Source organism: Cygnus olor, chromosome 3 (assembly GCF_009769625.2).
Source record: "Cygnus olor isolate bCygOlo1 chromosome 3, bCygOlo1.pri.v2, whole genome shotgun sequence".
NCBI classification, from domain to species: domain Eukaryota; kingdom Metazoa; phylum Chordata; class Aves; order Anseriformes; family Anatidae; genus Cygnus; species Cygnus olor.
In genome coordinates this window covers 46,971,859-46,992,991 of record NC_049171.1, presented here as the reverse complement: position 1 = coordinate 46,992,991, position 21,133 = coordinate 46,971,859, and the positions used below count along the sequence as shown (strand labels likewise).

Here is a 21,133-nt window from a genome sequence, read left to right as displayed (position 1 = left end):
TGTCTCGTAACCGTTTGTTTAGTTTACTTAGTTTACTGCCCCTTATGCATTTTTATGGGCATAGGTGAACTGACTTGGGAAGTTGACTTGGTGAAGAACAAACTGGGGCATAAGGTTTTTGTTATTCAATCAGGTTAATTCGTCTGCATTTCACTGCCCAGTTTAAGCTAGCAAAACTCGAGGAGTAGCACAAGAAAGGAATTTAGCAGCTGTTACTGTAAGGCAGTACTACTGAAAAATTTCTTCTGGAGCTATGCTCTTTATTAAACCTTAGAGAGAGCACCTAAGTTTTGTCTATATTTATATATGCAGCCTATAACTTCGCCAAACTTGCAAGTTAAGTACACACCATGTGTTTTCTTTACTTTTAAGCATGTTTGTAGTTCAGAAGCTGAAGTGTTGCATTGGAAAATGCTGCAAGAACAATATTAAAAGGAAGGGACAAATAGCACTTCCTGCAGCTCTTTAGAATGCTTTTTATTTTCAGCAGATGGAAATAAGAAAATTTCTAGGATTAGTAGTAGATCTCCCCTTAATTGCTCAAGGTGAGTTGGGAGCAAACACATCATTGAATGATGTGGCAGAGACTGTTGTTTTTCTTTGCTTGTTTAGTATTTCTAGAAAGTGAAGCCTGAAATGATGAACTGACATTTGATGAAAGTATCTGCAATAAAAGGAAAGGGTAACTTCAAACCCTGTGGCAGACCTGTTCAGTCTTTATTGTATATAACATTGCTTGTTTGGAGGGGAGTGGTTTGTAGACTTGAATTGTTCCTAGTTCTTTCTCCTGAATGGTTCTCTTTTTTTTAAATGTAGAGGGTTATTGAAGGTCCTGAGGGTTTTATATGGGTGTTGTTGGATTTCTTTGACAACTAATTGGTTTAAATATCTACATTTCACTAGGCACTGAGACCTCCACTAATCTGCACCAAAAGCTGCATTATCATGTATTAGGAACTAACCAGTCAGAAGATATCCTATGCGCTGAATTCCCTGATGAACCAAAATGGATGGGTGGAGCTGAGGTATGGTAAACACTGTGAAGCTTATCATCAAGTCTGGCTTTTCAGGTTCTAACAGCTGGTAGCAGCTGCAGAGTGGAAAACAGTTTGTTAAAAGAAAGCTTTTTATTAGTGTTGCAGAGCTGAGAATTATTGACTAAGAATTGCTGAAAGTAAGACTGGTCTGCTTTAAATCAGTCCTCAAGTCTGTAATGACACCATCATGTACTTTTTTTTTAATAATTCTTTGAGGACATTCAGTCTGATGTAAATTCCAGGATACACAAGGATCATTTGATGGAAAATCTGTCACTTTTCTGTTTGCTCAGTGTCAAGCCCCAGCCTTCATTTCTTGCACAAAAAGCTTATTCCAATAAGCATCATGTCTGGATATTCCCTGCCACGTACTTATTTTGCTTTTGTTTTCTTGGTGTCTTTCCTGAAAACAAGTCTGTCTCTTTTACTTGAAGAGTGGAGACATATAGATTAAACTTTCTGTTATTACCATGTGCACAGATGGAGAGTTTTAATTTTCCCCTTCAACAAACTTTATCAACACAAATATGCTGTGGACAGTGTTACTGGAGATGGAAAGAGTGACTGCTGAAAATGCCTTCTTAAGTTTATTTTGTTGAGCTACATCTACATTGTTCAAAGTCCCAGTTACCCATAGTTGTAGGTAGCCATGCTCTTTTCTTCCTTACTTGAATGCTTCAAAAGACTGTAAGTTTTGTCATTGGTGTGTTTTATTGTTTGTATTAGAATTACACAGTCACTTAAGCACTGTTGAAGTGCTGTTGGAACATAGAGATCATTCTGTTAGTCAGGGAACTTACATTTTTTACCGGTGGATAACATCCTGTTGCAATTCTTTGTACTTTTCTGGCTACCATGCTTAATCTGTAGGTTTTGCTTCTATGGAAGGTCTCGTTTGGTCTAACACTTTTGACAGAATATGGAAGGCACTTACCCTGACTGGGGTACTCGGTACTCAGTTCCAGGATCTACTTTTCCCTAAGAGTACCTCCTTTTAAAGATTTGATCATCAATTTATCCTCGCCGTTCAATATATCAACACGTGAAAATGTTGGGGGGATCTTTTCTGTGGGCTGCCAGCAAACAAAGCTTCTCTCAAAGAATTTGAGCTCTGAGATTCAAAATGAGATGGCGAATGTGCATGTGACAGGTTCTTCACCAAGTGACCACATTGAACTTTGTCTATACAAATCAATTTTTTTCACAGAACCTACAGATAAACAGAACCTTTTTACATAATGTCATCTATTCATGAAGTCTGTCATCATGTTCATTACCATCTGACCTGAATATCAGTATAAACGTGCAAATGGGGCTTTGAAACTTTTTTACAGTTCAAAAGTTAGTCTGTTTTGTTGAGTTAAACTAGCAATAGGATGGAATTTGGAAATCATTATCCTTATTTTTCCCTAGTTCCATAAATAAATGGGTTTCTTTCTGTTGGCGACAGATGTCTTGTAGTGATGTATCCACTGACTCACACAAGTGATGCATCAAGTGATTATTATTGCTTTGCAGTGTCATGAGCAAAACTACACATGTTGTTGTGATGCAAATTCCTTTTCCTTGGGGGAGTGGTATTGCAGTCTTGATTCATTAGCATATACTGCTTATTAAGGTAGCGAAAGTTTGCAGACTCAGATATAATTTCCATGTAATTTAATGCTATCTTCTGTATTCGGTGTAGAGGTACTCTTCTTACAGGTGAGGTCTTGTTTAGCGAAACCATCTTGGAGATAATAGCGCAGTAACAGAGCCTTTTCTCACCTGAGTTGAACAAACAGTGCTGGAGCATTTCAAGATCAGAAATATAGAACTGAATATTAGGAGGACCATGGAAGAGAACTCATAGCACAGTGCTTGTAGTGGGTAGCAAAAGGTTTTCCAGGCCAGGCTGTGGAGAAGTAGCCATCCTGCATCTTCTGGCTCTTCTGTTGTGAGTAAAAAGGTTAAGGTAAGCTTAAACATAAAAAGTTTCTTTTTCTCTGATGCCAAATGCTTGGGTAATATTTGTGATAGATGAGAATATACATCCCACAGACTTTTGAGCATTTAATATAAGGGATAGGAAGAGTGTACCGGTAGTAGTAGTTCTCGCTATAGAATATGAGCGTAATAGAACCTATTGCAGGTGCTAGTTCTGAAATCACTGGGATTGAAACATCCCCCTGAATACTGGGAAAAAGGGGAAGGTGGTGAATAGAGAACACGCATCACTATTGTGCATTCTTGTTTAATAAATGAATGTGGCTGCTTATAACTTCTCTTAATCTGTAGGAGGCATAATCTTCTGGAGATACTGATATTTAAGAAGAAATGCTATTTTAAGGTGTGGTAAAGCAGAGATCCGCCTCAGTAAATAACCATGAGCTTTTCTTACTTATCTAAGTGATGGTACTATATAAAACAAATGATTTTCTAGGGTTGTGCTGTGAGCTCTAGCTGTTAAATGTGGCTCTGTCTTCCTGATATTAATGAAAGATGGTTTTTAATTGTCAGGAGAAAACAAATATTCTGCAATTAAAGTATACCACTGTGATTGCAAAATGTGGTTTCATCTTTATGGAATAGGTCAAAAAATCTCCTTTTCAGACCATTCAAACAAGTTTTCTGGTCAATTTTTTTAAAGCATGTCTTTGAGAAAGTGGAAGACCACAAAATAATAGGGAAAAATTAAAGTAGCTTTAGTAAAACTCAAATGATACAGCTTATTGGTGCTACCCTAAATATAAATATTCTTACCTGGTACTAATATGCTGCCAGGGATTTTAGAATGCAGCTTTGCACAGCTCAGCATTTTATGAAAGTCTGCTTACTTGCATTCCTGTCAGATTAAAATAAAAACATTTGTTTATTACAGGGCCTTGCTGGCCAAATAGGCATAGACAGTTGGATTTTCTTCTGTTTTACATGAGCTCCAGGGAAGACAGTTGGATTATGGTGTGGGTGGTTTAAGTATGAACTCACTCAACCTTTCTTTATAGCAGGGATAGAACCTGAAGTTTTGTACTCAGGTTTTGAGCAGAAATTGCAGGTTTTGCAACCATAAGGTAGAAGGAGAAAAATACCTTACTTGCCAGCAAAAAGTGCCTGGCAAGGAGATCCTTCAGAGACTGCAAAAGTTCTAATGTTGCCATCATACTTGGAAAAATAAGTAATCTTGGGTGCACTGTAAGGAGTTGGTGTGGCGTATGCTTCAATGGAGAGAAGAAGCTAGGTGACTGATTAGGACAGAAGAGGGTCGAGTAAAATTTTGTGAGCTTACTGTATTTGCAGGGCAACATGCAAGAAAATATCTTCAGCTTCTTAACTTGTTACTCATTCAGAACCCGCGCAAAGTATGCGTGATTTTTAAACAAAGTCTGTGGTGCTGAAAATGGTGTTGGGATAGAAAGACAGATACATTTCCATCTCCTCACTTGAATGGATTGCCTTTGAGAAAAATCTGTTCATTGCTAGTCATACTTTATATCTATGTCAGTTTTGAAGATGCTATCAAATCTTTTCATTAGTTGAGAAAACATTTAACTTTTCTGGTACAGATTTTAGGATGGTGGAGGAGTTGGGAAGAAGCAGGGATGGAGCTCGAGTAACATCCCAGTAGATGGCAGTCTGGTATGAAGATTTTCAAAACCTTTGCAGTGTCATCGGTACTCTGAAAGTAGAGGAGCTTCCCAGGCTTCTATCTCTGTGGCGTGTTCTTGTTTCTTCTCCAGACTCATATATCATAACTGTCTTTCACAGCCAGACTGTTATTCTCAAAGTTAAACAGTAAATTATATAAGAGCCTTTCACAGTTGGTGGTGTTAAAAGTCGCTGCTGTAGAGGCAGGAATGTAAACAGGAGTGAAAGGAGAGGGTTGGGGAACCCTCCTGTCCTAATTCTGCCAGCAGTAAAACAAGTACAGTTTGTTGTCTGACACACACTGTGTGCAATCCATAACCTGATGAAAATATATTCTTTTTTTAAGGTTCAGAGCTGTCAGTTTACATCAGCGGTTCCCAGCCAGGGAGGTGAACTTGCAAATGAAATTCAGATGTGTGCTAGGGCATGTTTTCACTGCAAGAACGTGAAAGTGCAGCATCCACAGGGGGAGAATGAACAGGAAGGGCTCAAAACATTGTCAGTTTGCTCAAGTGAAACAGCCAAGCAAACTTTCTGGCTGTAAACAGGGATGGCAATCTCTTACAGAGCCAAGTTCCTGATGCTATGGGGCTTTCACTGCACTCAAAAGCAAGTTAATGACCACAGAAAAAATCAGATTCAATGTTAGTCTGTTACCTCAGAAGGCTACTAATCTTACTCTGTACTAGACTTAAGAAGGAGAATGTCTGTAAATACCCATGTGCCTGTTGCTGTGTTCCCTTTGGAACGAGGCTGTCTTGTGTAGGAAATAGAAGGAATAGGGAAATTGAGTTAATGCTCAAAATAATTTTTCTAGGCTGGGCAATGGATGGGGAGAGCACATTGACATGTTTACATATAATAAGGCCGTGTGCTGCCTAGAGTATATCCAGCTAGTTCCTTGATGTAGAAAGTGGGATTCTGTTAGACCTGATCTTGAAATCAACTATTGCTGTGATCACCCACTATTAGTTCTTTTGAAATGTAGTTGATTAAACCAGCGTGATACAAATAGAAAACAAAACACACATTTGCAGCCTTCTCAGTGGGCTTGGATTGTGCAGACGGTCAGAAGAGGCTGCTTGGTAAAAGGAAGTTCTCCTTCCAGTTTTCATCTCAAAAAATGATACAGCATAAAATATGATAGGAGCTATGTGTTTTGGAACCACTGAAAAGAAAACTGTTCCGAAATTATATGTTCCTTTCGTTAAAAACAAACGAGCTGTCCTGGTTTCAGTTGGGATAGAGTTAATTTTCTTCCTAGTAGCTGCTACGGTGCTGTGTTTTGGATTTAGGATGAGAATAATGCTGATACCAGAGGGATGTTTCAGTCACTGCAGAGCGGTGCTCGCACAGAGCCAAGGCCTCTCCTGCTCCTGGTGCTGCCCGGCCAGCGAGGAGGCTGGGGGTGTCCCAGGAGCTGGGAGGGGACACGGCCAGGACAGCTGGCGTTGGATAGCCAAAGGGATGTCCCACACCCTGTGGCACCATGCTCAGCGATAGCAGCTGGGGTTCAGCCACTGATTGGGGATGGGATGGGCATCGGTCAGCAGGTGGTGAGCAATTCCATCATGCATCACTTGTTTTGTATATTCTTTTTTATTATTATTAATAGTAAGTTCCCTTCCTTTTCTGAGATTAACTGTCTTTATCTCAACCTGTGATTGATTTATTTTATTCTCTTCCCCATCCCAATTTTCCACCTTGATAATAAAAAGGGCAAAAGTGGTAAAAACTTATAATTGATTAGCTTAAAATGGCCTTAATATAATAATATGCATTTGAAGGGATTGTATTCGTGAACTGAAAATAGAAGGCTCTTCCCTATCCTAAATCCTGCAGTGGTGACTACCCAGGTAGTACTCAAAACTAGCATTAATATTCACTGGGGTTGCTGTCAAGTCACTTTATTTGGAAGCAAAGCACTTTAATGTCTCTCCTATTGACTTTTTAGTTGAGCAGCAATACATAAAGCCAGGAAGTCTGAAAACCTTACAGCCTTCTGTTCGTTCTTGTTTATTTGTTTAATTATGTATGGCTTTCTGGTCTGAAATGTGTTGCTGTTAGACAAAATAGAATCACAGTTTTGTTAGACAAAATAGAATCACAGAATATCCAAGTTGGAAGGGACCCACAAAGATCATCGAGCCCAGTTCATGGATCCCCAAATGACTACCTCCCCTTCCCCAAAACAATCAGACCATGTGTCTGAGAGCACGGTCCAAACACTTTTTAAACTTTTTGCCGTGACCGCTGCTCTGGGGAGCCTGTCCCAGTGCCCGACCACCCTCTGGGTGCAGAACCTTTTCCTGATTGCCAGCCTGAAACTTCGCCTTTGCTGTGGATCCTCATAGACTGTTATTGCTATTTTAAATGCAGAAGATGCGACTCTTTGGGGTTCCTTACATGACTTGTACTATGAGTTAACTACATTTTGTAAAAGAAGGAACAATGTTAGTAGTTGGAAAGCTTTTTACATGTATGCACTGCTTAGGCTTTAAATAAATAAACGTATATCAGTTAACTTATCCAGGCCACAAGTAAACTGCTTCCTCTCAATATTTTTCTAAGCAATGTTTACTTTCCATGGAAATGGAGAGAACAGGTAACACTGAAACAACATTGCTAGTAAAACCAAAAATTATCCCCTAGAAAGTAAAATGTAGAGGAGGTTTGATTTAGAGGGTGTGATCGCTGAGAGTTTAAATAGAGCATTACTTGTGAGCTACGCTATTGTAGTGATACACTACGTAGACACAAAGAAGTAAAGACAGAAAAAATATGCCAGAAGTAGCAGATCTAATCCATTCAAAACTGTCATTTGACTGAACAGCAACAGCAAAACTACAAGCTATATACCAACAGCTGCTCTTTGAAATAATCCTTCCTTTACCAGTGCTGAGTTAGGGTTTCTTGCTGTGTTATGCCAATAAAGCCATTGTTAAGCTGAAGGCTTTGAAAAGCGTTAAGCAGACTCAGGAGCTCAGCTCCAGTTGAAAGGCTACAGGACTACTTCTGGCCTATTTTGCCAAGACCTAAGTGTCACCTTAAGATGTTTATTTGCTTTATAACCTCCTTACCTTTTATCAGCAGGTGTTGTCTGAAATGATAGAAATTATATTAGTGAGAGAAATGTGAACTGAGTGTTGTGCGTCTCTCAGAGAAATTCTTGAGATATGTTTCTCTTTCAGCTTGGATGTGGGAAAACAGAAGAATTTACTTCTGATTCAAGCTGTCAATTCTGACATTACAGCTGTTGAACCATGAATCTATTCTAAGATTTGAGTGAAATGCTGGTATGGGATTTCAATTCATAAGTTTGTGGGCCAAGAGCAAGGATTGCAGTTGACCTCATGATGATGTATCTGTGTAAGGATAACCAAATGATAGTTGGGAAATCCTATTTCCTTTGTCACTTTGAAAGCAAGACTCTTGTCTGTTTACAGTATAGAGAAGTCAGGGGCATTCAGGCCGTGATTACACATTCATCAGTGCTACCATCTGAGCTGCCTTCAAAGCAATCTCTGCCCCTATTACTCATGTTTCTGGTTGCTCGGTGCACTGTTAGCTCAGCCATTTGAGCAGCTGCACAGTGAACTGACTGAGATGCTACTCTGGCAGAGGGGCTTTCCCTTTTATTCTTTTTTTCCTTTTTTTCTGGATTTTCCTTTTTTTCCTTTTTTCCTTCCCCCTGGGTTTTTCTTTCTTTGCAAGGGGCAGTGAGGGCTGTTTTTGGACATGGTATTTTAACAGCTGGATCAGTTCCCTAGTCTAGTTTGCTACCCAAATGGTAGATGCCTGCACTGGTGTGACTAGGGAAATGAACTTGTATGGATACAAGCAACCATAGCGGAAAGAAGAGCTAGAGGTGGAGACTGCATAAGCTGGTACTGCTGCCCAAATTTGCTCATCAAGCTGTAATTTTGGAATGCCAGTGTCTAAATTTGTGCTATAATACTGAACACTTGAGCATGCTGCAGTCAACAGTGTCTCGTCCTGTTTCTGTCACATTCCTTTGGATTACAGAACTCACTGATGTAAGAACAGCTTCAGTGATAGGGACAGACCCATTTGGCATCCCACCAGCAATATGCTTTGGGAATTCCTGCCTCAAATTAAACATAAACTGCTATCAACTCTTCACTCGTCCAGCTGGGAATGTGGAAGGAAAAACTCATTAGATGTGCTCAAATTTGCCATCGTCAGAGGTTCTGAATTGCCCTCGCTACAACAACATCAGAAATTTGCAAATAAGTTTTCTTTCTTGGGTAAAGTGAGCAGTCTTCTGTTAACTGTTAACTCACAGCATCAAAGAACAGATTTGTGTGGGTTCTGGCTGTGACTGAAAGACTTTTGTTCATCATAATGTTGAGCTAAACTGAAATTTATATTTGTGTATGGCACTTGCTATTTCTTAGCACGTTTTATGACTTAGTGAGGAAAAGAAAGAAACTTGGTGCTTTTACAAGTATGAACAGTTGTTTAAGCAGCATATTGCAGTAACTGGTTTAATTAAAACTTAATTTTTGTCTAAAAACACTAAAGGTGCTTCTCTCAAAAGAGGTCACCTGATCTTGGTTTTCATTTCTGGATATAATCCATCTCGGAAAGGGGGAGGCAAAATGTCTAAATTTTGCAGACTGTCCCGCTGAACCTGTCGTAGCTGTTTTTCTTGGTCCAGTAGGATTCTTAGGTGTTCAGTTCTGTTAATCTTGTAAACTTTCAGATGTATGGACATCTTTAGTGGTATAATACATTGTTGATAAAAATGCTTGTCAAAAAGATAACTTGGAAACACTCATTTGTTGGGTTTTGTTTTGTTGGTGTCTTTTTTTTTAGTCAGCTTCCTTATATTGAGATTTGATGCTGTATTTTAAGTTCCTTTGTGTCCTTCAAAACCATGGATGTGTTTGAGAAGCAGTATAGTTACAGGCTAATTCTTCTGAAATTTATTTTGCATAACTAAGTCTACAAATACAATGCACAACTAAAGTTAGGGATGTTAACCAAAGTAAGTCTAAGTTATTGCAATCTATGAGTAAAAATTTTTGAAGATGCTTAGGGCCAAATGGAAAGCTTCCAGAATTTGGACTCATACTTTGTGACTAAAGATTTGATTTTTCCATTACACGCTGTTATGTAAGAATGTGGACAGGAACCAACATTCTACATCAGCTGTTAATAACACATCTAAACCTGGTAATTTTGGAACGCACTCAAAACAACCCTGCAAGGAGAGGGAAACTTTAAATTGATGACTTCCTGTTACTTCCTGCCTTCCATTCATGAACTTGCACTTTCAAAAGATTTGCAAGGAAGCAGGGTATGTTTGCAAAGCTTGAGTAGGAAGAAGGCTTCATTGATGAGTTTATGTACCAACAGACTCCATTTTGGAAATTTTGTCATGTGTATGTGTTTCTCCAAAGGCATAAACCAGAAGCTTCATCTGAAAATTCATGATGTGTTTGTAATTTGATATTACTTGAACAGCATTGGATTTTTATGTAAACTTAATGAAAAGGACAAAAATTAAAATTTTGTAAGCATTGTTTAATTTGCCACAGTAAGTGCATATATGCTTAAAATTAGGATCTTGGATGACTTCTAGGACGTTGTGTACTGCTTTGTGACGCAAAACACAGCTAACTAATTGTCACTTCAAAAACTGAGGGGACAAATTCTGCTGTGAAAGAAGTGACTGTCATTCAGACGGTCACTGGGAGACAAAGCTGCTAGCCTCTTTGCACCTCCAAGGAAGGCAGAGACTTTAACAGGTACCTTGGAAGCTCATTGTAATGAGGCAAACCAAAAATCCAAAGCTATCCTCTACCACGTGGTTAAATCCTTCTGTTCTGTGTGGCACTATGAATAATAGTATTAAGTTAGGGGAGTGTACAGCTTTTTCTAGTAAAAATAAATTGATATAGCAAGAATATTTGTTTCACACATAGACTCCTTTTGTTCAAATACTTTTAATAATAAACTTTTTTTTAATTAAAGCTGGGAATAAACAGATAAAGCTGTTTGATTTTTATCTCCCGAAATGTCAGCAGATTATACTGATGTTGTTTGTTGATATAAATGGTGAATGAGGGTTCCTGGTGAGTTCTCATATTCCATATACATCTGTTAATTCAGCTAAATGTAGCATCAGTTCATTTTTTTTTGCAAGGGTTTTAGGGACTAACTTTTCAAATTAGATTTTTTTTTTCCAGAGGATGAATTGGCTTTGATTTTCTATAATTTATAGGTATCAGATGATGGTCGATATGTCCTGCTGTCTATTCGAGAAGGGTGTGATCCAGTGAACAGGCTGTGGTACTGTGACCTACAGAGGGAGTCTCAGGGTATATCAGGTATGTGTTTTCTTGCTTTGCAGCTTTTTCTTCATTTTAAGACAGTTTTAAATATTTGTTTGAACATATATATTGAAATATGTATTGCTTAATGTCTTTTTTCTAAGAGTATGAGAAGGTAGCAGTTTTAGAACTTGCTTTTCTTTGTTATATAACAGTAGATGGAAAAATCCATTCTTAGTTTTGTAGTTTGTTTAAAAGGTCACAAGGGAAAATTGAAATAATATAGGCAGTCTTAGGCTTTTTTTAGGTTTTTCTACACCAGTAGTATTTTAATTTTTTTCACATTTCAAAAATGCATGTCTCTTAAAGAACTGCTCAGCCCTTTAAAACAAAACAAAACCTAACCCCCCCCCCAAAAAAATTTCTATGCTTTTTTTTGTTGTTTGCATAGTACCAGGACATGAACAAAATACTATAATGTTTTATTACTAAAAACTTTGTTTTGTAGTACTGTTATTCTTACAGTAGAAATATCTACGAAGGATTCAAACACATTTATGAACTGTCATTTACTTGCTTGGATAGTTGACTACCTTTTGGCATTTGTGTATTTGTTGTATTAGCTTCAATACTGTGGGCAGAAAGTAAGGTGCTATGGTTGATGGTTGGCATAGTTAATTTTTCTAATGATTGGTGGTTTTTGTACTCTCAAATTATTGCATTGTTGAAATCTCTTCCTTAATTTATGTTTTACGCAGAAGGAAACAACTTAGTTCTTTTTGATTCTTTGCTGTTTCTATTTTCAAAAACTTCAGGGACAATAAATAATGCAGTAGCTCCTTGTTTAATATTGGATCTTAAGAAACTTGTTCTCTTGGCCATAAACAGAATATTCAAGGCTTATGAGAGTGATTAGAACTGATAGCAGCTCTGCAGTAGGGGGTGTATTTTTTTTCTCCCTGTCAGTGCCTTTATTATACTACATGGTTGCTTGCATGGTCTTTTTTCAATTAGTTGATCAACAAGACTTAGTACAGTAGTTTGAATTTTGGTGAGGTAAGTGTTAGTGATGATAATTTATACTTTCAAATTATTTTCCAGGGAGATTGATTTTTTGTTTGTTTGTTTATAGGCACGTAACTCTACCCTTTAAAAATATTTCTTAATTACTTCTAAATTTGTCTTAGGCAATTTAAGTAGTTGTTTAATGTCCTCTTGAATGTAGAAAATGGCAGACCTAATGTAAATTATCACAGATGCTTTCCTTGGGACATTATTACAACTGAGGAGGTAAAACCGTTTAGTATAGTGAAGGGGTTTTGTAAATGATAAATTGTATTGTCATTCAAGATGACATCTTCCAGCTAGAGATAGAATGCATAAAAAGTGTAGTTCTCCTCCTCTATTCACCCTCTCATTTATAGATACACTGGATAACCTTGAAGACAAAACCAGGGGAATCAAGTCTTACTTTAAAAATATCTGTACTTTAAAAAATATTACATTATCCTTCTATCTTTTAGAATAGAATTTATTTATAATGAGAAGAATTCATACCTTTGGTTACATCTAAGATACTTCTTATGGTTTTCCTTTCTCAGAACTATTGACAGTTTAATCTGTGCCTTTTTACTTGTCCTGTTTACGACGGTCTGTTTGTTCAAAAATGCATTCTAGTGTTCAGAATAACTCCTCTTAAATGATGGTACTTGAGATTGAGAAAAAATTAGTTTCTCAGACATTTCTCTTCCTTCCTTGCTCTTTTAATCCAGGTTGTCCAAGGATGCAGTCATTCTTTCTATTTTTTTCTTTATGCTTTAGATTTTTCAAGTATTATACTTCCTTAGACTTATTCAGAGGGTGTTGAACACAAAAGGCAGTGAAGTCTTTAGAAGGTACCAAGTTTTTTTTTTTTTTTTTTTGGTGAGGAAATAAAAGCAAATGCTAATCAGAAGGTAATGGATGAGATTCGAATTCTTATGAAGCCTGTAACAAAACCCTAGTTATAGAATGACACATTTTAACAGATTGTTTTTAAAGCTATTCTGTAGCAAATATTGGTTATAAATACCATTTCAATTATATTATCATGAATTTCTTTTTAAAATGCTTTTTCTCAAGGTCAACATACCACTGCATAATTTGAAATGCCCCTGTGTAAAGTCATGAGTTAAAGAATTTTCTATTGCTTAGAATTGCACAAAAATACACAGAGCTGATTCTGATCTGTGATTTATTACCTGAAAAACCTATTTCTGAATGTCAGGTTAACTGACTTAGGCACACCTTTCTTGCTTTTGATTGCTAGCAGTGCAGTCTTTCCTTTTGACAGGAGGTAATCAAATTTCTTAGTTGTTTAAAGAGTTTTCTTAAAAAGGTGTTTTCATAGTCAAGAAATATGACCGCTGAAGATTGAATTTCTTTTCCCTCTGATGTACTGAGGGCCTTGTGGAGTTAATTGTAGTTCTGTTACTATTTCTTTGAGACGATGGTTGCAATGAAAAAGGCGACTTATTTGGCCCACTTGCTCACAAATAGTTGTGAAGAAGTCACGAAGTTCAGTGTTGCGACCTCAGTACTGAATTTTAAAAAATGCCAGGTTGTTGGCTGTTGGAAAATTGCAGGGGTGTCTGTGAAATTAGATTAATTGTGGTTCAAGACCCGTAGTTTATTCCCAAGGCAGGGAAATTTATCTTTTTACTAGGAGATAAATTCCATATTTCATGATTCAAGAAAAATGTGATAGTTTGTTTTGTTTTAAATAGTGCAATTGTTTATTTGTATGAATGTTTTTGATGGTTCAAAAGCAAAGAAGATGAATTCTGAAACCCCAAAATACATACTGTTATTAACAGTTTCTGCCTCTGGAAAGTTAGAAAGAATGTCTTGGTGGATGGGAGCTGCAAAAGTGTCTTTCATGTTAAGAATTAAAATAGCCAACACCTAGAGGGAGAGGAGAAAGCTCCCATATCTGTAGGTTAGAGGTAAATTCTTAGAGAGAGGGTTGAAAATGGCAGGGTGTATTAGAAGAGTGTGTACATACATGTGAGCATGCACGTTCCCTTAACAGCCTTCTCTTCTTTTATACTTGTGGCAAAGTCTGTATTAGAATATTCTGTGTAATGTCTTTTTCAGTAGGAAGGATGTGAGGACAAGATAACATACAACCTAAAAGTTGCATCAGACCTAGGTTTGGCGTGTTATTATTGAAAAATTGGTAGTTTATTATCTAATATGCATCAGATCTTTTAATTACTGAATCTTTTTGTGGTGATGGTAGTAATATCTGTTAGTCTCTTTCGCTGATGTTATTGAAACCGCAAATGGCTAACTTCTTGCCTGCTTATGTTTATATGGTGAGGCATGTTTCACAGCTTTTCAGTTGTCATATTTAGTGTCACATTTCAGCATTCATCTGTTACTCTACCTGTGGCTATCTTGATTTCTAGACAGAGTTAATGTCTAAGGGTAACAGGAGTAGTATTTTTTTTGTTCTTTTAACTTGGATTGTCTTACACCTCAGTCATCAAGATTAAAACTTGCGTCAGTGGTACTGAACAAATACTCCAGAGATTTCACAACATCAGGATCTGCTGTAGCCTTGAATAAGTCAGTAGGAGTATGATAAATTGAAAAAGGTAATTTCTTGAAAACAATCCGTTCTTACCCAAAAAGAACCATGTTGCTCTATTCGGTGAAGGCTGCATGAAGAAATTTCTCTTAGCAATAACACACCACATTCCCTGGATAACACCATTCCCTGAATGAAATGAGATTTTTTTTTCCTTCTCTTGAGCCTGGATGGTTATTAGTTGTGTAGCGTGTATAGTGATAGAATTTATTAGTATTCTTTATTTCATACTTTATCCAGTAGTGTCATTCATTAACACAGTGAAAAAAGTGGTAATTAGTGTCTTCCAAAAGTATACTCAAATGATCTACTTTTCCAGACTACAGTGTTTTGAAAGCTTGTAATTATAATTTAACCTTGTCCAGTCACAAAGTCTTTTCATTTTTGTTTTATAGGGGATGAAAATACAGGCTGAAAAACCTCACCTTAGGGAGAAGTGAGAGAACAGAAGAAAATATATTTGGCCTCTTCAGAAAAATCATGGTGCATTTTCATAGTGTACCTCTTAATCGGTAGCAATCTCCAAAACTGACAAAAATCCAGTTTCCAAGGCAGCTGGGCTCTAATTGTCCTAATAACACTTCTAAATGCAATTAACAGATTACCTAGATAAAATTTTACAATGAAGCAGTATAATTAATTATTACTGTCCTCACAGGTTCAAGAATGAACTGAAGGTAGCTAAAAGGCAGTTCCCATCTATCAGTGTATAATCTGTACCATTTTTTTGTTGTATTTCCTGAAAAGAAGACAAGTCTGAGGTATTTTGGCACCCCTTAGCGATGGTCCCAGTCAATATACCCTCTACTACCTTTTCCTCTTGCTGAAACAGAGACCTTGCACAGAATTTGCAACCAAAACAGGGGAGGCAGCAATGCGTCCATAGGTTTTGTGTGTTCTCAGTACTACCCTCCTGCTGGAAGTCCTGAGCCCTTCAGATCTTCTGGCTGATTGAAGCTCGTGTTGAGGCTTCCCACTGCTTCATCTTAGGGATGGGATAGTCTGCCTGTGTAACTTGAGCTTTGTTTATGCTCTTAACACAAAACTAACTTGTGCTGTTACACTGAAGCCAAGAGGTGCAGGCCAGCTGTCCTCCACCTGCCAGAGCTCTCTTCACTCCCAGGCATTGTGACTGTGGCCAAGTTGTCTACTGGGAATGGTTTTGGCAAACACCGTCTCCCATACTGTGACCACATATTGTCTGATAATTGGCACAGACCAAAAATGTGACAAGGGGTCATACTAACAGTTAAACAGCACAGAAGTCATGGAGCAGCACCTCAAGCCTGTGTCCCAGCTCTCTCACATACTCATGTGTATATATAACCTGGTTGATTTGACACAGCAGCCTGTTTTGTGTTGGTTTCTTCTACAGCTGGGGTTGTGAATTACCTGGCATTGAGTATAGACTTTTATCTAGGTGGCATGTTTCCAGATGAGCAATTCAAGAGCTGAGGAGATGGCAGCACTGGGTGATAGAAGTGAGGAAAAAAAAGCAATACAGTTGCAGTCTGCCTGAATGAAAGTTACATGCCTTTAAGGAGCAATTGTCACAAAACAGGGATGGTAAATGATGGTAATGACTGTAATATATCACTTCTACCAAAAAGCTGACTTATAGAAACTTATAGAAACCTCTCTGTTTCCTTAAGAGATGATTTTCATCTTCTTCTTTCTCTATACGTATGTCTGTTATATTTGTCCAAGCGCTAATTTGTCAGGTACAGAATTGTTTAGGCTGGAAGGGACCTCTTGAGATTAACTTGTCCAATTTTGCCTGCTCTAATAGGGTCAGCTAGAACAGGTTTTCTAAGACAGTGTCCAACTGAGTTTTGAATATCTCAGCAGATGAAGATTCCACAACATTTCTGGGCAACCTGTTCCAGTGTTTGATCACCCCATAGAAAGTGTTTTCTTGTATTCAGATTTAGTTTCCTGTATTTAATCTGTGCCCATTGCCTCTTGTCCTGTCAGCGTGTGCTACTCAGAAAAGTCTGTCTCCCTCTTCTTTAGTCTCTCCTATGAGGTATTTATACACATCGATAAGATACATTTCCTACCATCCCCAAGCCTTCTCTTGTCCAGACTGGAAAGTCAGAGCTGTTTCAGCCTCTTGTCATGTATGAGATGCTTAATCATATTTGTTGTCCTGTGCTGGGCTGCCTCCAATAAGTCCATATCCATCTTCTACTGGGGAGCCCAGAAGTGGAGACAGGTACTCAGGATGTGGCCTCACCAGTGTTGAGTAGAAAGGAGGCTTTACCTCCTGTGACTTGCTGGCAATGTTCTTCTTGATGCTGTTGGCCTTCTTTGATGCTAGGTGGCACACTGGTGGCTCACGCTCAGGTTGCTGTCCAGCAGGACTCCAAGGTACTTTTCTGCAGAGCTGCTTTCCAGCCAGCTGGACCTTGGTGCGTATTGGTGCATGGGGTTATTCTTTCCCTTGTTGAATCACGGGAGATTCCTTACAGCTCAATTCACCAACCCGTCCTGGTCCCTATGAATGACGCCGTAACCATCTGGTTTATTAGTCACTCCCTCCGGTTTTGTATCTTCCGCAAACCTTGAGCATGCTGTCCCAGCATTCAGATCGTCAGTGAAGGTGTTAAAGAATATCAGCTCCAGTATTAACTGCTGGGAAACACCGTTAGTGACTTGTCTTCAACCAGACAGCAGCCAAAGCTGCCTCAGAGTTTCACATCCACAACTAATTCTTCCTTGTTTGTAAGTATTGGGTCAAGCAGAGCACCTTTCTTTCTTTGTCTTCATCACCTGTCTCAGATCATCAAGACACTCTAGAAATCTCTTAGATTGCTTGAACCCTGCTGTATTGTCCTTCCAGCAGATATCACAATGGTTAAAGTTCCCCATAAGAAAAAGTAAAGATAAGGCTTCTTCCAGTTGTCTTCAGACCACCTCTTCTTATTCTTCCTGATCAGGAAGGTCTGTAGTAGATATCCACTACAGTAGCCCCCATGTTGGTCTGGCTCCTGATATATCCCAAGCCCACCACGACTCCATGATCCCAGTGAGCTTCATAGCCCTGTAATGGCACACAGACTTATAACTCCTCATGTTTGTTCGTCATGTTGTGTACATTAATGTAAAGGCATTTCAGAGAGGCACCCGACCAAGCCGATTCCCCAGTGCAGGTTTGAGAACCTCCCAATGAGGCTGTTCAGCAGGCACTTTCTTCTTCATGTGCTTACACTTGGAGTGATTCCACTTCAGTTCTGCTGTGTTGATTACTGCATCCCTTCTGTTCCTGTCACCCAGGCCTTTGGCTTGCCTACCCAATCACAGCTTCTGTACTTTCCCCTGTCATTTCTAGTTTAAAGCTCTCCTTATTAGGTTGGCCAGCCAGTTGCAAGGATACTCTTTGCCCTGCTTAGTCAGGTGGATAACAGAATAGTAGCACAGAGTGAGATAATACATTATAGCTGCTATATCCTTAGTTTCTCTAATGGATCTTTGTGTATGGATGTTTTCTATTCCTTAACTTATTTTTTTATGGAAATAAGAGGTACTTAATCCCACTTTGCATTTTGAACCATTGGCTCCTACATTCAATCTACTTGTGATGAATAGGTCCAAACGGTGCAACCTTCGCAATAATGCATGGAAGGTCAAGTAGCCAGGGAGAAGCAAGAACCTGTTGCCTGAGGGACTGCAACATAAACTTGATCTTGTTATACCTTGATGATTCACTCAGATGAGTAACATTATGGATGCCTGAGGTATGGAGAAAGCTTCAGAAGACATTTTTGCCTTAGTAGATTGAGACACTTTAAGTTCAGCTTTTATCCCCTATGGATTACCTGAGACACGAAAATCAATGAAGTTTGTCCTTCAGTTGTGACATTAATAACAGTGCTCTTCTCTGTGAATTCTCTGATGAATAGTAAGATGGCATCTTGCTTATGCTGAATCTTAATACAAATTGAGTTAAAATGTCAACAAATGACTTCCTACAAGTCTGTACACCAAGTTTCAGAATATGTGACTTAGATTAAAAATTTCTTTCACTACCACAAAATAATGAGAGGAAAGGAATGAAAAGATGTTGGAAAATTGCAGTGGCTCCTGTCCCTGATGAGGGGATGATTGATCTCATGACTAAAATACTGCGTGGGCTTGATGGACTTCTGGTATAGATTTGTTTTCTACAGAACTTGCATACTTTCCTGGAGGATGCCACTTGCTATTTTAATATAAGTCCTCAGCTAGAAAGTAGATGCAGAAAGGCTTCCAGTCTATTTGTTTACTTGAACTATTGTCATCTTCATCAGGGTTATGTCATCGCTGGTTTTATTGTGACCTGAGATGGTACAGTTCCAGAACTGATCCATGGACTGGAAGGAGCAGTAAGAAACAGCTGTGTTTCTAGGGAGCTCCTTAAGTTGTTTTCTGACTGTTCCTGGGGATGACAACTAAGTCAGAAATCAATTCATAGTGTTTTACAACTGTATTCTCAGAGTCGAAATACAGTTTAACTGTTATAACTGGAGAAATGTACCAGAATACCTTTGTGAAGGAAGATTAGACAATGTGGTATATTATTTAAAGGACATATATGGTGAACAAATATAAGGTAGTGGTTGGTTTTAAATTTGTATGTCCTTTTTCTTGAACTGGCTAATAACTGAGATGTAGGTTGCGTATGTACTAATGGGGTTAAGTTGTTTTAAGTCTCTTCTGATTTCATGTGTTCATTAAGCTAATCCTACAGCTAGTTGCATTATTCACTGCAGTGAGATCCCATTTGGCTAGCATGGGTAATGAACTTCGTTACGTTATGCTGTACGGCAAAAATGCAGTCACTGCTGAATTCTGCATAAGAGGTAATGTGAGAGTCACTTCCAACTTCCAGAACCTAGATGTCTTAGAGGAGGGGATGGACAAAGTTGACCTGTGTAAGCCATTTGCTGAGGCTCCTGCATTCCTGCCCTCTCCCTGTAGCTATTAGGCAGAAAAAGGCCCTGTGAAATCCAAATCCTCAGGATAATTACGCGTGGCCTCTGTATGGGCCTAGACTTCTGTGCTGAATGCAAGGGGTACCCATGGCAGTGAGGCTGTTATCTCCCATACTCATTAAATAAAAAGGGAGAGAAAGAAATGGGCGAGACCACAAAACTAAAGACCACTCTCAGAAATTAAAAGGCAAAAATTCCTCCTGTGGTATTTGAAAAAAGTACACAGCAGAAGTGAGGGAGAAAATGAGGCAATTAAGATGCAGCTGTTCACAAAGATCTCAGAGAACTAGTTGCAGGACTATTTAAATGAGCATTAGTTATTTCAGAAATTGTACAGACAGGCAAAGAGGGAACGAGGGATATTGAAAAATGAAAGAAAATGTCAGGATATTACAGGTATTAACTCTTATCGCAACCAAAATCAGGACAGCCCCAGATCTACCAGATAACACATCTGATACAGGTGCTTCCTACGTGTTGTAAGGAGAAAGTGCTTTGACAGTGTAACTCCAATTTAGTGACCTTAAAGAAGAGATGAAATAGCATCAAATTAGAAATAGGAGGGGCTTTGGTTGCTTCAATCAAAATACCTTTACATCCTGTAGAAGCTTGCTGTGACATGTGCCATGTGCCAGTAGTCTGACAGACTACTGTCTGTAGACATGTGCCAGTAGTCTGACTTCGCAACTGGAAGCTGAGAAAATGAACACTTTTTTTTTTTTTTTTTAACACCATGCTAAGGTAAAATCAATTAAACTAAGTATTGGATTGTGGAAGGTGATTGACTAAAGAAAGCTTCTGTCACATATGCCAGAGATAGTACTCTGGTTTTGTAATGAGGAAAGAACAGCTGATAATTTAAAAGAAAGGATCTAAAACATGGATTGTACCTTAAAATTGAAGGGTCATGACTAGGTTTCTGGTATTATAAATGGTTTTATAGGAATTCTATGCTTGGGTTATCTTTTTTTCTTCTCCTTCCTTGTTCTGTTAGAGGCCTTTGACATCCCTGTCCCCTACAGTCTTTGGACATGTACTTTAAGATCTGACAGGGCCAAAATTCTCTTAACTTACAAGAATGTCCTTCATCCTGTTTAATTTCCTTGAGACGCATCATAATTTAAATACTGTTTTGAGCAGCAGGTCAAAATAATAAGTACATGTGAGTATACGTAAGGACTAAAGCTACCCTTGCATTGTAGAAGCTCACGTGCTGATTGTACTGATCGTGTCTCTCCACAGCAGCATAATGGCTGTGGCAGCAAGGCGGAAAGATACATGGGGGCAGATCTTACTACTCGTGTCTAGATGGGGCAAAACAAATGTGGGGCTTCCCTTAACTAGAGGGATCAGGTTAATAAACTAATACCATTTATTGTTGTCCCAGGTATTTTGTAGTTATAATACGTGTTGATAGCCCTTCTCGTACAGCATAGCAATGTTTTGATGTCTAGTATGATGTTCTTCTATTTAGTGGAAGACACTTGTGTTGCCGTGAAGTGCTTCATAGCTTGGATCCCTGTGATATTGTGCTGTGAAGCTTAAAGTTTAAAGCAATTGCTGTTTCTT

The 21,133-nt window shown here is 38.5% G+C and overlaps 1 protein-coding gene across 1 annotated transcript in view; it reads left to right on the top strand.

Moving 5' to 3' along the window:
* LOC121067483 (prolyl endopeptidase) overlaps positions 1-21,133 on the top strand; it is a 103,949-nt gene that overhangs the window by 13,471 nt on the left and 69,345 nt on the right. The window contains exons 6-7 of the mRNA XM_040552042.1: positions 904-1,025; positions 10,912-11,017. Of these exons, the coding sequence (XP_040407976.1) occupies positions 904-1,025; positions 10,912-11,017 (228 nt within the window). The remainder of the gene's footprint in view (positions 1-903; positions 1,026-10,911; positions 11,018-21,133) is intronic.